At 39.2% G+C, this 16,148-nt stretch overlaps 1 protein-coding gene across 2 annotated transcripts in view; it reads left to right on the top strand.

Moving 5' to 3' along the window:
* The window catches only part of COL4A3 (collagen type IV alpha 3 chain), a 130,663-nt gene that overhangs the window by 101,900 nt on the left and 12,615 nt on the right, over positions 1–16,148 (top strand). For both annotated transcript variants that reach the window (XM_036857745.1, XM_036857744.1), the window contains 11 exons: positions 113–280; positions 1,520–1,609; positions 1,972–2,106; positions 6,949–7,047; positions 7,794–7,883; positions 8,574–8,713; positions 10,953–11,079; positions 12,354–12,434; positions 12,819–12,917; positions 13,214–13,261; positions 15,935–16,120. In XM_036857745.1, the coding sequence (XP_036713640.1) occupies positions 113–280; positions 1,520–1,609; positions 1,972–2,106; positions 6,949–7,047; positions 7,794–7,883; positions 8,574–8,713; positions 10,953–11,079; positions 12,354–12,434; positions 12,819–12,917; positions 13,214–13,261; positions 15,935–16,120 (1,263 nt within the window). The remainder of the gene's footprint in view (positions 1–112; positions 281–1,519; positions 1,610–1,971; positions 2,107–6,948; positions 7,048–7,793; positions 7,884–8,573; positions 8,714–10,952; positions 11,080–12,353; positions 12,435–12,818; positions 12,918–13,213; positions 13,262–15,934; positions 16,121–16,148) is intronic.

The raw sequence follows: 16,148 nt of genomic DNA on the forward strand, positions 1-16,148 counted from the left end.
GTGTGGCTTGCCCACAATCACAGAGCTAAATATTTACAGCCATAAAATATGTCTGGAGTTGGTGTGGAAAGCAATTGTGCATTCATTCATTCATTCATTCATTCATATACAGGCAGAAGAGGCGAAACGGGGCCAAAGGGAGACCCAGGTATCCCAGGCTTGGATAGGTCAGGATTTCCTGGAGAACCTGGACCACCAGGAATGCCGGGTCATCGAGGGGAGATGGGACCACCTGGTACGAAAGGATATCCAGGAAATCCAGGATTTTTAGGGCCACCAGGTACCCTTTATGTGCTTTTGTTTTTCTTCTTCTCTGTTCTTCCACACTTTCCTTTTAAGGTAGCTGTGTAAACTAGAGACAGGCATAGGCTTTTGACTCTAAGCTTCTCTTTCATTTAGTATAAGTTTTTCTTCTGAATTATTTGCAAGGAGCCAGAGGGCTGGGAACTGGTGGTAGTGGGATGGTCAAATTTCACAATTACCCACAATATGACTATTTTCGCTGTGTAATCTTGTTAATATATTACTAGTGAAATATATTTGCTAGTATTTTGTTGAAATTTTTTGCATCCATATTTATAAGGGATACTTACTGGTCTGTTTTCTTGTGATGTCTTTGTCTGGTTTTGGTATCAGGGTAATGCTATCTTATTGAACAAGATGGGAAGTGTTTCCTCCTCCTGTATTTTCTAGAAGAGTTTGTGAAGAATTGATATTCTTTAAATATTTGATAGAGTTCATCAGTGAAGTCACCTGGGGCTGGGCTTTTCTTTGAGAGAAGTTTTAAAATTACTAATTCAATCTCTTCGCTTCTTATAGATCTATTCAGAATTTGTATTTCTTCTTGAGTCAATTTTGGTAATCTGTGCCTCTTCTAAGAATTTGATTTTCTGGCCTGTCATTGTTCATAGTATTCCCTTATAATTCTTTTTATTTCATCACTTTTTATGGTTTATATGTTTGGGGGAGAATATTTCAATAGTCTTCTCATGGCATAAGGACCTCACTGATCTCTCCTTCAGAGAAGAGTCCAGAATAAGAACTTAATCTGCTAATTAACCTTTCATTTATATTATTGAGCTACTATCGTATGCCATCACTGTTCCAGGCCCTAGAGACACATTGGTGGATAAGACTCCACCTCGAACAATGGGGAACACAGTAACAAACACATTTAAGAACTAAGTTCATCTAGAGACAAATGCTATGAAGAAAGTAAAATAAGGGAATATAACAAAGTTATTGATCAAGGGTTGGGAGGTGGGAATGCTCCAAAACTTCAGCATATTTTCTTCTCATCCACAAGTGTGATTTGCTACCAACTTCCACATCCATGATGTAAAAAAAGACCATTTACTGACCCATCTCCTAGACAAGTGCAATAATTTTCCTGTTTACAGAAATCATTTTTTCAACACTCTTTCTCTCTTTCTAAGTATAATTCATTTTATTTTATGGAGTATTTCGCTTTTCTCATTCTTCACAACATGTGCTGCCTTGTGTTAATTTGTTTCCATAGGTGAAAAAGGAATGATTGGGATGATGGGGTTTCCCGGAAACGTTGGCCCTCCAGGGCCTCCTGGGAACCCAGGCACCCTGGGACAGAGGGGTAAGTGATAGAATATCTTTCCAGCTATCAGGAGGCATAAACAATGTTCATTTAATAGCAGAAAAATAAATTATATTTTATTCTTTGAGGAGAAAGTAGTTCTGAGAAAACCTTATATTTGATTTTGCAGTTTTCTGTATTCCTTTGTCCCTTTTGAATAGTCATATTTTCTCCCTACAGGCTTAGACCACTACCCTCATGTGGCTGCCTGTTTGGGGGCAACTGTTTATCAAGTTCTCAACCTCGTTAACCTTTTCTGGTTTATTTGTCTTGTTTTGTTTTATGGTAAGCACTGTTAACTTTTGAATCCTCATGAACTTTTAAAGAATTAAGGAACTGATGTTGTTACGCCTGTCTCTTAGGAAGCTTTGGAATTCCAGGAGTAAAAGGCGAGAGAGGATCCCCAGGTGCCAAAGGGGAACAAGGAGATAAAGGAACTCCAGGGCCTCCTGGAATATTCCGCTTAGTCGGGGACAAAGGGGAACCAGGACTCAAAGGTACAAATGTCCTTACGTTTAGAATCAGAACATCAGAGCTGATTCTGGGACTAAGAAATTATCCAGGAAGATCCCTTTAGTTGACATATGAGGACATTGAGGACCAGGATTTAATTTCCCGCCCAAGCTCACAAAGCCAGTTGGTGACTGATCTGGGCTGCAACTGGGTTTTGTGTGCCCTGAACAGTAATATGTTGCCTCCTTAAATCGTAACTTTTTATTTCTAAGTTAATTCTGCAGTTTGGTCTGCTGTCTTTAAATTTTCACTAGCCAGTCTTTAAATTCTAAGCCTCAAAGCCCCCTTTTGCCAAGTATGGTGAAAATTAAACCTTTAGAAAATTCCACATAAAAAACTTCCCTGGCTGGAATAGAAACTGCACCCCAAATTCTACTCTATTCTATCAGCTGCCAGGGTGAATTTTTCTGATTGCATCTAAAAACTGCTTCTTATACTCAGCATCCTTTGGGGAATAATTACTAAAGAGAAAATATGTTTTGATTACAAATCAATGCCTTAAAAATGCTGTTAATTGTTAGCTATAGCTGTTAAGCTCAAATTCAAACCCATTCAAATTATTTCAAGTTAGTTAAGCCTTTGGATGACAGGTTTTGTTATATGATCAATACAGCCAATATCAAATCAAAATTTAAGAAGGTTTGCCTTGCGGTCTTCCTGATCCAATTTAACCCCAAGTAACTTTAATAAAACAAAGGATTTCTGGATAAAATTAAATGTTTGCAGATCAAACTTATATAAGCAGGGAAGAATAAAAGAAAAATGTGTTTGTAGTTGCAAAACCATATCAAGTTTTGAATAATTTGTAATCAACTTTGAGAAGTTAGATTGGAAGAAGATTTGCTTTAAAAATTCTGGATAGAGTTCTGTAGACCAGGCTGGCAAGACTGAATAGCTGTCTCTCCCAGAATTAGGAAGGACTTCACAGAAGTGACATTGGACCAGGGTTCTGGAGAGTGATTGAATCCAACTAATTTGCTAACTTAAAAAATGGATAATCAGGAACTTCCCTGGTGGTCCAGTGGTTAAGAATCCAATCTGCCTTCCAAGGCAGGGGATGCAGGTTTGATCCCTGGTCGGGGAACTAAGATCCCACATGCCGAGTGGCAACTAAGCCCGCGCACCACAACTAGAGAGAAGCCCACGAGCCGCAACAAAGATCCCACGTGCCACAGCTAAAACCCAATACAGCCAAATAAATAAATAAGTAAATATTTTTTTAAAAATAAATAAAAATAAAATAGCCATTCTGGCCTTTTGCTATTCCTCAAATGGGCCAAGCTTTAAAAATAAATAAGTAAAAGGATAATCATTGGGAAAAGAATCAGATTTTTTTCTATAAAGGAAAATTAGCAAGTAAAGGCCTTTTGGGTAGTCCCCCTTTAATCTGCTGTCAAAGGGATGGTTTAGTTCTGGGTGCAAACAGAAGACTGCATTACATTTTTAGCAATAGAATAGAAAGTAGTATGAATTTTATAAAATTCTTCTAGAACTGGTCTAAGCCAAGATGTAAAAAAAAAAAAATACTGGCACAAGTGTCCAGTCTTCATAAACTGTCAGACACCACTTCACTGGATTATTCTAGATGATTTAGGTAGTGTTGCAAACATTTTGAAAAAAAATATGAATAGCATATCTGTGCCTCCATAAACTAAAATTTGGCTCTAACATCATGAATGCACAATGGGTACTAATTTACAATTAAAGAATTGTTTCTGTAAAACATATAGGGACACATGCTACTTTTATGCTTCTAGCAAAGTACAATATGCATGGAAGCTGTCCTACATGTTTCCTTTTGGCTTTTCAAACCCACAACCAAGAAGCAGAGATTGAACCCCAACAACAGCAAAAGATCATACTATCTAGGCCTCGCTAATTTCTATGTGATTCATTTTTCGTCTGAGTTTCTGACTTAAAGACATCCACTGCAAATGTGGAAGAGCTATTGAAGGTATGAAAAGCACAGTCGTCCTCTCCTCAGGGAGTCTGCATGGAAGATTTAGGCATATGTACAAAAAGGTAATGAATAATACAAAAGAACTGTTATGCTATTTTAGCAAAGACCTGTGAAGCCCTTCCCACATGCAGGTACTGTTCCAAGCTTTACCAATATTGACTCATTTAATTCTCACAACAACCCTAGGAGTAGGTTATTGCTGTCATCCCATTTTATAAATGGGAAATGGAAAGGTCAAATTACTCAGTGTCACTCTGATAGGAAGTGCAGAGATGGACCTCACACTGATGTTGTTGGTTCCAAAGTCCTTACTCAGCCTCCTCACTGTGCTGCCAGCTGGGTACCACTGGCAGTGAGCCTTGTGGGAGATGAGCAAAGCAGAAAACACCTCAACCAGGGTAGTCAAAGAAGCCTCCATGAGCACAGGGAACTATATTCAGTATCCTGTAATAAACGATAATGGAAAATAATATGAAAAAGAACTTATACATGTATAACTGAATCACTTTGCTGTACAGCAGAAATAACACAACATTGTAAGTCAACTATACTTCAATAAAATAAATTTCAAAAAAAAAGAAGCCTCCATAAAGAAGGATTTAAATTGTGAGTAGGTTTCAAATGAGCAAGGAATACTCTTGGCTTAAAATCTTTCCAAGTCTCCCCTTGCTTTAAGAATTCAAATTTCTTTGACTGGCATCCAGGTTCCTTTATCACTTGCCCTTTGCCTACTTCTCCAGCCACATGACATTTACTTACTTAGCAATTACTTTTTAGTACCTACTGACTAGACATTTTTACTATGTCCTGAAGACACAGAGGTGAACAAAGCAGAGGTAGTATTCTGGTCATGAGGAAACTTACAGCTTAGTAAGGGAAAGAAACAATAATGTCTCTGTAAACAATTTATATCCAGGGCCAGGTAGTAAATATCTTAGGCTTTGTGGACCACATATGACACCTGTTGCATATTCTTCTTTTGTGTGTGTTTATCTGTTTGTTTACAACCCATCAAAAATATGAAAAGCATCCTTAGCTCTCCAGCCATTCAACATCAAGTTCAACATCAAGTTCAACATCCAGCCAAATTTGGCCCACGGGCAGTTGTTTGCCACCCCTTAAAAACCAAAGCAAATGAATAAACTAAGTGATTTATATTTTTAGGTTATGATAAAGGATATAAATGGAAAAAAAAACGAAAGTTACAAAAGAAAATATTCTGACTCCCTGCTACTCACCACTCCTTTGCACATGTTATTTTCTTGCCTAGGAATTCTGTCCCATTCCATGCTTTCTCCATCCAGCTAGCTCCCACTTGCTCTTCAAGACTGAGCTTAAAAATATCCCCTCTTTTTAAGGAACCTCCATACTGTTCTCCGCAGTGGCTGTATCAATTTCCATTCCCAGCAACAGTGCAGGAGGGTTCCCTTTTCTCCACACCCTCTCCAGCATTTACTGTTTGTAGATTTTTTGATGATGGCCATTCTGACCGGTGTGAGGTGATACCCCATTGCAGTTTTGATTTGCATTTCTCTAATAATTAGTGATGTAGGAATAGAAACGGAGAGGTAGAGAACGGACGTGTGGACGCAGTCGGGGAAGGGGAGGGTGGGATGAATTGGGAGATTAGGTTTGACATAAATACACTACCATGTGTAAAACAGATAGCTAGTAGGAACCTGCTGAATAGCACAGGGAGCTCAGCTCAGTGCTCTGTGATGACCTAGATGGGTGGGATGGGGGGCGAGGTCCAGGTGGGAGGGGATATATGTATACGTATAGCTGATTCACTTCACTGTACCGCAGAAACTAACACAATATTGCAAAGCAATCACACTACAATTAAAAAAAAAATCCCCTCTTCTCAAAATTCTTCCCTGTAGCCTATTGTGCCCAACTCTGTTACAGAAACTATCACACTGGGTGGTAATTTTTTACTTAGCTGTCTCCCCAGTTAAACACTAAAAACTTGGGAAGAGAGAACTTGATTTTTCTATGTCTCCAGCACTTAGAACAAGACCTGTCTATTAATTAGGTACTCAACACGTATGTGAATGAATGAATATGTAAGCAGGGAAACAGCCAAGGGAAGTGAATCTGCTTGAGAAAAGGCACAAGCTGCAGCCATGGATAGACTGTTGAATGTTTCAAGTGCCAGTGAAAGGAGTCTGTCATTTACTCTGTAGGCAAAAGAGATTCAATGAATATTTTTGAGCAGGAGAATGTGATCAAAGCCATGTTTTAGGGAAGGTAGGATGGTGTGGTGGGAAACGTATGAGACTTCTAGCCTGCAGAACTGGATTCAAATCCCAGCATTACCACTAACTGATGGTGTGACTCTATATTATTTCACTGACTTCTTAAAGAGTCTCAATTTTCTCATCTCTGCACCCTATCTGGAAAGGCTCAAGAATACACTGAGATTGCCTGAAGATTAAATAAGATAAATAAAAGAAAATAATGTCTTCCATAAACCAGCTACTTAATAAATGATAGTTGTAATAAATGGATTACGAATGAAATAGTCCAGACAAGAATAGTAGTAGATAATCCTCTGTCATTAATTAAAAACAAAAAGAAGCTGTATTTAGGCCACTAATTCTTAAAATGTTGATTCAAAGTGTAAATGTTATGAAAATTGCTAGAGTTCTTTGAGAACTAACTCATGCCAGGCACTGTGCTAATGCTTTTCATGTATTACCTCTTTTAATCTTCTTTTTAAATAAAATACAAGCCCAAATCTGCCCATACTCTTAACAAATATGCTATGTTGTATTTCAATAATAGCTCAAAAATTTTAATCAGGATGTGGATAAGTCTGATAAAATTCTAACCTGTATTTTTAATACATAGTTTTTAACTTTAGGACTTGCAGGGAAGCCTGGTGAGAAAGGAAACAGAGGCATTCCAGGGTTACCAGGTTTCAAAGGACTCCAAGGGCCACCTGGACCACCAGGATCACCAGGTATAGCTGATTCTCTAATAGAAATATCAGGTGTTAAGTTTTCCTAGATCTAAATGTAACAAAAATGTGTTTCTAGAATATGAATTCTGCCCCAACAGTGTTCCAACAGAAATTTGCTTCTTATAATTTAACCAAATTATATTTCTTATAATTTAACCAAATTGTAGTCAGCCTGTATTAACTAAAAAATGTCACTAAAATTTTGCACTCAAAATTTTATTTTGAAATAGCTGATATGTATTCTAAACTATAATTTATTACAACCTCATATATCCCAGAAGAAAGTAAGATAATGCTTTAGAGGTTTTCAAATTTGCCTCTTTCTATTTTAAACAAGTTATTGAGTTTGCAAAGTAATTTTTTAAACAAATAAAGTAGCCCCCTATTCCCCGTGACCACATCTGTGATGAAATTTATTGCATTGTAATAAAAGTTCCATATTGCATTTGAAAATCTGTTACTATATTGTCACAGGAGCCCCCTCTTTCCTGCTGGCTTTGGTCCTAGGATGATTCTGATGTTTGAAATCCAGGCCTGCTGACAAAAATCTAACTTTCTCTAATTTTACATTTTCTGAGTCACCAGTCCCTTCCTTATTTGAAGGCATAAATGCAGCTAAACAAGTACCTAAACCAGATGGTCTGGCTGCGCTGGATTCATTCATTTGTGCAAGCAACAAGTGTTTATTGAGCATCTACTATGTCCAGGAACTACACAGAGCGTATGACTATTTATTTGTTCTCAAGACCCCAGAGGAGATCCAGGCAGCATTGGGAATCCTGGTGAGCCAGGACCACGTGGTGTGCCAGGAAGCATGGGAAACATGGGTGTGCCAGGTAATGCATAATGTCCTGTTACGAGCCTACAACCTCAAGACAGGTCCTAATTCTAGATTTTCTGTATTGTCATTTTGGTTTTCCACTTGGTAGAAAGTTGGTGTAAAACAACTAGATTTGCTTCTAGACAAATGTACTGTATGCAACCAGAACATGAGTGAGAACAAAATAAATATTTACATTGTGTAAAAATCACCCATTAAGACTACCTGTTTTTAGTTTTTTAAGGAACCTCCATACTGTTCTCCATAGTGGGATGTATCCATTTACATTCCCACCAACAGTGCAAGAGGGTTCCCTTTTCTCCACATCCTCTCCAGCATTTGTTGTTTGTAGATTTTTTTGATGATGGCCATTCTGACCGGTGTGAGGTCATACCTCATTGTAGTTTTGATCTGCATTTCTCTAATAAGTGGGATGGGGGGGTGGGAGGGAGGTCCAAGAGGGAGGGGATATATGTATACATATAGCTGATTCACTTCGTTGTACAACAGAAACTGACACAACATTGTAAAGCAACTCTACTCCAATTTAAAGAAAATTGAAAAAAACAAAAGAAGACCACCTGACACTTTAGTGCTTCTGAAAAACCAACTTCTTGGGAGAAAGGTGGTTTGTGCAAAGGTGAGAAGTAGAACCCTTCAAGATCTCTGCCTTTACCGATTTACCTGATTTCTTTCCTAATTTCAGGTACTAAAGGAATGAAGGGAACTATGGGATTCCCAGGTCTAGCTGGAAGACCAGGCCTCCCAGGTACTCATGGTCTCCAAGGAGATAAGGGAGAGCCAGGTTATTCAGAAGGTACAAGGCCAGGACCACCAGGACCAAAGGTATATAGGCCACTGAAGTATTTATGTTTTGGTGGTGGAATGAGTCCCTTTAAATATCAACAAGTATCTGGATTCATTGTGGGCAAAGAAAATTGAAAATATTACTGTATTTTCAGACAGTTATTTGAGGTTTTCTCCCCTCTCTCTATAACTAAGGATGCCTATCACACAACTTCAACTTCTGGGTTTATTCCCTCCAGTTTCAACCCCCAAGGAATTTCTCATAACCGACCCTGCAATTTAAGTGTGCTGCCAGGAGGAGGCAGTGATCACAAGCCCATGCAAGTTGCCAGGGCAGTGTCTGTTTTTCTTGTGCTACAAAGTGGCCAGTCTCTGCTATAGACTCATCTCACACAGGCTTACAAAAATAAATGTTCCAACTTTGTAATAAAAAATACTTGTCTTCTTAAACATAATAAAAGATGTAAAATAAAATAAATTTAGAACGTTATTAAAAAGCAAAACCAAAAAAAATCCTGAGATATATACATTTATCTTTCTTAATTGTTTTAAAAGTTTATTGTCATTGCATTACACAGAGGATTTTCTATCTTGTCACAGTGTTCTCAGCGCTTGTGTTCTGTCAACTAGAGACTGGATGCCAAAGCCCTTCCTTGTATGTGGTATCATGCAGCAACCAAAGGTTTCAGTGTGGCTCAGCTGTTCTTTTAGGTTTATCTTCTTCCATCCTTTCTGCGTATAGCAGTTACACAAGAGCCAGAGCTAGAGTGATAGAGAATAATTAATAGAAATTCCCACAAGCAGAGTTTTTTCACATGGGATTCCATGGATCCCTGGGGAAGCCTGTTGGATCGAAAGAAGCCCACTAATCTCCTAAAATCAAATGAAAATTGTTTGGATACATGTTTTCTGTTTTTTTTTTTTTTTTTTACAAGGAGTCTTATTTTTCATCAGACTTCCAAAAAATATAAAAATCGTTACTTAGGAGACTTTCTGCCTGACTCTCTTTTGAGCCAATAAAACACCACCTTTCCTAAAGATTTCCTCCAGCTGTAAAACAACAAGAAAGAAAACTTTTAGAAACCACAAAGACCCGAGAAAGTAACCCTTTACTACTTGGAGTTCAAACAAATTTCCTTTGCCCTTTATTTATTTTATTTTATTTATTTATTTATTTATTTATTTATTTATTTATTTATTTATGGCTGTGTTGGGTCTTCGTTTCTGTGCGAGGGCTTTCTCTAGTTGTGGCAAGCGGGCGCCACTCTTCATCGCGGTGCGCGGGTCTCTCACTATCGCGGCCTCTCTTGTTGTGGAGCACAGGCTCCAGACGCGCAGGCTCAGTAGTTGTGGCTCATGGGCCCAGTTGCTCCGCGTGCCCTTTATTTTTAACGAGGTCCTCAGAAAACCAGAAAGAGACTCCTTCCACTGAGATTTTTCCTGAGTGAGGAATCATATTTGACTTAATTCACATTCAATTAATGAATAGTTTCATTTAAAGTTTTCATAGGTAACCACAGAAGAAATTTTTTAAACTGTGCGTTGAACACAAAACGTGCTGGTTTTATCATGCTGGCAAATCTTAGTAACAGAGTAATGAATCTTAGTCAGCTACCATCAAGATTTTGTAAGTTACTATCAAATCCATATGTTCTGGCTTATCATAAAAGTGAAGTACAGATTTAATGAATATTAAACCATGGGAAGTTTGTGTTTTTGTTTGTCTGTTTCTTTTTTTACATGTGGTTGACATACATTTATCTGCATGCAGAGTATATGAAGAACACACATCCATTTGTTCTATTTCTTTCTTACCTCTGAGTTAATCATCACAATTTGAAATTATCTGTGTGTGTGATTATTTAATGTCTATCTCCCACTGGTCTCTAAAGCTCCATGAAGGCAGGGACTGTATCTATCACATATTCGTACATGGTTACTATTATATTCCTGGCTTCTTGGGCACAGGACTCGTGTAGCCACAGAGGTCCCATGCTGACAAGGACTCCATGTTTGGTTTAATGCTCTGCCATTTCTGTCTTCAATTACTTTTTAAAAGTTCTTCTAAAGAGAGCTGCATTTTCATTTTGCACTGCACCCCACAAATTATATAGCCATCCTGTTCCCAGCAGCTATCAGGGTGGTAGCACACAGCAGACACTTACCATGAATTGCTAAATAAATAAATACGTAAATACAAACCAACCTAGTTTATATTTAATTCTGATCACATATCCTGCTTATATGAGAATTTTAAAGGTGTTTGCCTGAATTTAAGGGAGATCCAGGATTGCCAGGTGACATGGGAAAAAAAGGTGATACAGGGCCACCTGGCACACCTGGACGTTCGGGCCCTGCTGCACCAGAGGGAGTTCCTGGGAGTCCCGGAAGCCCTGGTCACCCAGGTAAGCTCTGGTTTTGCAACCCGAAAGCTGCAAGCAAGCAGTGTGGTATGGCCCTTGCCTCCTAGAATAGTAAATGGAAAGCAGTTTAGGCTTTTGTACTACAATTGATTTTATTCAACTCTGATCTTCAAATTCGAAGACACTGAAAAACAGCAAATGAATCACAAGGAGCCCATTTCGGTCGAGTTTGCTGACCTGAAATCTACAAACCTCCTCCTGTAAACAAAACTTTGGGGACGCTGCCTCAACGAATTCAGCCTAAAGACCTGAAATGTTAGCTTGTTGTCCAACTTTATATTTGTATTAGTTTTCCAGGGCTTCCAAAGCAAATACCACAGATTGGGTAGCCTAAACAGAAATTAATTTTCTCCTAGTTCTGGAGGCTGGGAGTCTGAGATCCAGGTGTCGGCAGGGTTGATTTCTTCTGAGGCCTCTCTCGTTAGCTCGTAGGCGGCCGCCTTCTCCAGGTGTCTTTTCCTCTGTGTGTCTCTGTCCCAATCTTTTCTTATAAGGATATCCATCATATTGTGTTAGGTACTGCCTTGGTGACCTCATTTTAACTTAATTGCTTCTTTAAAGACCCTACCTGGGAATTCCCTGGTGGTCCAGTGGTTAGGACTCCTCCGGGGGCCGGGGTTCAATCCCTGATCAAGGAACTAAGATCCCACAAGCCGTGTGGCATGGCCAAAAAGAATAAAAGAAAAAAAAAAAAAAAAGACAATAAAGACCTACCTCCAAATACAGTGATATTCTGAAATACTAGGGAGTTAGGACTTCATCATATGCATTTGGGAGCAACACAATTTAACCCACAACACTGTTGTTCTGAGGGTTTTGTTGTTGCTGTTTCCAGTTGAAACATTGGCTTGCTTTCTTATTTGCTTGTTATTTGGGTTGAAGTTTTCACTTTGATCAAAAACAACTGCTAAGCCAGCCACTGGTTTGCAACTTCAGGTCTTACCTAAAGACAATATTTAAACTATCTTTTCAAACATGGAAAGGTTCAGTGGCTTTGCTGCTAACTCCCAATTAAAGTAATAAATCATATATTGAGCGGTCCAAGGGGCTGGGGTATGCACACCTTTGAAAATGACTGGCCATGTCTCTGCTGTGCTTCCCTGGGGAAATAACAGCCTGAAGTGACCGGTAGCAGGAGTGCCCCTTGAAGGCCAGCTTGAGCACAGTTGACTGTAAGAACTGACTGTTTCAGCCATTGCTGGAATCATTTATCTTCTGGTTTTCTTTTTTTCCTTCCCCTCTCTCTTCATTTATAGGAAAGTCCAGTCCTGATGGTGATTTGGGGTCTAAAGGAATCAAAGGTTTCCCTGGCTCTCCAGGAATAAAAGGCCCTCCAGGTTCCATTTTTGTACTTTGTCTAGTTCTCTTTTGTGAGGGAAGCATATTTACTTCTGAGGCTGGAATCTCTGTCTACCGGTATCTCTGACCCATGACTCCTCCTTAGAAGGTAGCTCCCAGTTACCCAGTCTCCAGACGACAATGCAGGAAAGTGAGGTCAGGTATTTATAGGGATCTAATTCAAAGATCAGCTGACCTACACATTCCAAAGTGAAAAATCCTCAGGATAGCACTAACCTGTCCATGGTTTTCACTGTGAATTTAGCTTCATGTAACTACAGTTCTGAAACATGAACACATTTTGCAGAATTCCACACATCTGGGGTTCACATTAGGTCACTGATAGGAAGTAAGTCCTCTCTTTGAATAGCTTTTTTTTCCAGGCCCTCCAGGATTCCCAGGAAATCCTGGACCAGCGGGTGAGAGAGGTAATCAAGGACGTGATGGAATTCCTGGTCCAGCTGGAGAAAAAGGAGAAACAGGTACCGCTTGCTCATCATCTTGGATAAACTAGTTTTATTTTTCGTAGAATAATTAGTGTCACTGTAATCCTTCATGGCTCTAGAAATTCTTCCCTGACAGAACTGATGATCTTTAATGTGTTCTGGGTATGTGATAATCCTTTCTGTAACCAAAGTGAAATTGACCAAGTAGAATAAATTTTATATACATTGGTCAGTTTCACAGTTTATATATATAAATACATATAAATTTTTATATGTATATATAAATTAACTATATGTATAGAGTATTAAAATGCCAAAATTTTCTCTTTCAGGTTTGGTGGGAGCACTTCCAGGCCCAAGAGGGAAACCTGGTCCTCAAGGTGAGCAGTTCTTCCTTCCTGAACCTGGTGATATACGTTTTCAAGGACAGAATCTAATTTAATATGCCTGATAGATAAAATAAACTTAGGATACTGAATTAAAGAAGTCCCAGTGGTAATATAGGATATGTATATTCTTAGTGTTCAAGTAAAAATGCTTCATTATTACCATCACCAGGAAATGAACAAACTAGACACTGTGATCCAATTTTGGAATTTCCTTCCATGAAAGTCTTTAAACATGAAAAAGACTTCTGTATTTGCTTCAGTGTTGTTAGCATGGTTTAAATGTATCACCTCCTAAAAAGTTGGAGGTGGAATTGATAGCTTCTCAAGGAGTTTCCTCTCCCTGCTGTTCTGAGATGCAGTAATAACACTAATCCTTTCCCACCTTGTTATCTTCATAGGTCTGATTCCAACCTCCCAGAGCCAGCTTGTGGCTCAGGTTACTGTTTATTCAGGGATTCCCAGTAACTCTCAGCATCTCAGACACGGCAACTTACTGAATATGTCATTTAAAGAATATACAAGTTTTTGTCTGACAGACTGCCAGTCTGGATTTCTCATGCCAGTGTTTTATAAGATAAGCAGCTTCTTTTAACTTTTTCCATTTTGTATAGAAACCTGCCAGAAGAAATACTAGATTGTTTGCACCTTTTATTGACCCTTCTCAGCCGTAGGTCCTGTAGGTAGGAGTATTTTATTAGCAAAGATGCCTAAGCCTAGTGATGGCCTCTGGTTATTGATGCTCAAAAGAACCAGCAAAGAGTAGCCTGACGCTACAGAGAAACTCCACGGGGCAGGAACTGCTCTGACCTACCAGCTCAACTGTGAAAGTAGACAAGAGCCGCTCTTTCCCGTTTCTGGATGATGCGATAGTCGTTTTGGTTGAGCTCAATGTCCGCACGTCTCTCAGACCCTTCCCTCCCTCCTGAACATAAAGGCTTTTCATAGCCTAGTTTTAGAATTATGGTCAAAAGGGGAGTTTCCGTTCATTTTCCTAGGCTAAGCTCACAGTTTAACCATTTGGAATGAGGACACTTTAGCATTTAATTGGAAATAAAATTTGATACCAAACGATCAAATCTTAAATTAAAAAGCCTTTAAAAACAACAAATAGCCTAATTATGAAAGTAAATGATTATGCACCTCAGTCCCTCTAGGATAAATAAATATGGAGACGAGGTCATTGATACTTGGAAGGTGTGAATCCTTTTAATTAGTTTTAATTCTCCCAAATCCTAAAAAGAAATCATATTGTAAAACAAGGAAGCATCTTCATGGACATGGAATATACAACTCAAGACAGCATCTTGGTGCCTCAGACCATTGCCAGACCCTGTTGTACAAATACAGCATTTCAGAGCTTGAAGAGAGCTGAAATCATCTAAATACTTTCTTTTAAAAGTATAAATTGCAGGTATAAAAAAGCTAAAGAACATGATAGACAATGGGCTAGATATCCAATAGTCATCAGTTTTATTTTCATCATCCCCCTAAGCCTTCCCTGCATAAGAAATAACTTCCCAAGCCCTTTCCTGTGCCACCAGCCTCCTCCTCACTTGTCCTTCTTCCTTTCCTCTGTCTCCCATTTTCATGCCATTTACCACTTCTAGAATAACACAAAGATGGGAGAGAATATTTTCAATTCATACAACATCTCCCATTTATGAATGTCAAAGCACAATTTCTTGAAAGTTCTCTGAGATGAAAAATATTAGTATTACGTTGTGACCTTTTGCAGGGTCTTCTTTGGTAAATCCAAACCTCTCACCACATTTGTCCCTTCCAGACTAGTGTTTGTGTTATGGGGGAGAAGTAACCAGAGGACAGAATGGGGATGGCAACTTTGTCGTTCCTTTTTCTGGGTTTGTCTGGGCAACACTTTAAATGCACAAACCAGCCATGAAGTTTAGCTTTTTATTTTTAATGTATGTATGCATTTATTTATTTACTTTTGGCTGCTTGGGTCTTTGTTGCTGTGCGCGGGCTTTCTCTAGTTGCAGCGAGCGGGGGCTACTCTTCGTGTGGTGCGTGGGCTTCTCATGCGGTGGCTTCTCTTGTTGCAGAGCACAGGCTCTAGGCGCACAAGCTTCAGTAGTTGTGGCTTGCAGGCTCGGGATTAGTGGCTCTGCGGCATGTGGGATCTTCCTGGACCAGGGCTCAAACCCTTGTCCCCTGCATTGGCAGGCGGATTCTTAACCACTGCGCCACCAGGGAAGTTCCGAAGTTTAGCTTTTTAGTGCTCTATTGAATTATCAGTGATTGAATAATGTCATTGTAATTAAATATCACCAGATAATAATGATTATGGCTTACATGGACAGAATACTTTAAAACTTACACCATGCTTTTCCATCTGTATATTCTCTCACTTGATATTTAAAAAACTGAGTTAAGTCAGATATCACCTTCATTTTTTAAATAAGAAAACGGAGACTTGTAACAGTGAAGAGACTTTATCAGGATCAAACAGGTAGTTGGAGTCAGGACTGAGTCTAGTCTAGACCCAGTCCTTGGAGACCTGTATCTCTTTTGTCAGCCTCTTAAAAAAAATTATCCTGTGAAGCTTAACACCTTTAATCAAAGTGTCTACATTATTAGGGATAACCACAAACTATAACACCAAATATAGGGGCATTACAGAAACTTATCAGGCTTTTTTCTTTGCAGGAGCCAAAGGAGACAGGGGAGCACCAGGCTTGCCGGGCCTCCCTGGCAGGAAAGGGCCAGTGGGAGATGCTGGGCCTCGAGGGCCCATTGGCATGACAGGACCTCAAGGGCAACCAGGCTTTCCTGGTTCAATCATCCCTGGCCAAAAAGGAGATCGAGGTCCACCTGGCAGAAGAGGAAACCCAGGTAGAGCATCTACTTCTAAATAAGATGA

Source organism: Balaenoptera musculus, chromosome 7 (genome assembly GCF_009873245.2).
Source record: "Balaenoptera musculus isolate JJ_BM4_2016_0621 chromosome 7, mBalMus1.pri.v3, whole genome shotgun sequence".
NCBI classification, from domain to species: domain Eukaryota; kingdom Metazoa; phylum Chordata; class Mammalia; order Artiodactyla; family Balaenopteridae; genus Balaenoptera; species Balaenoptera musculus.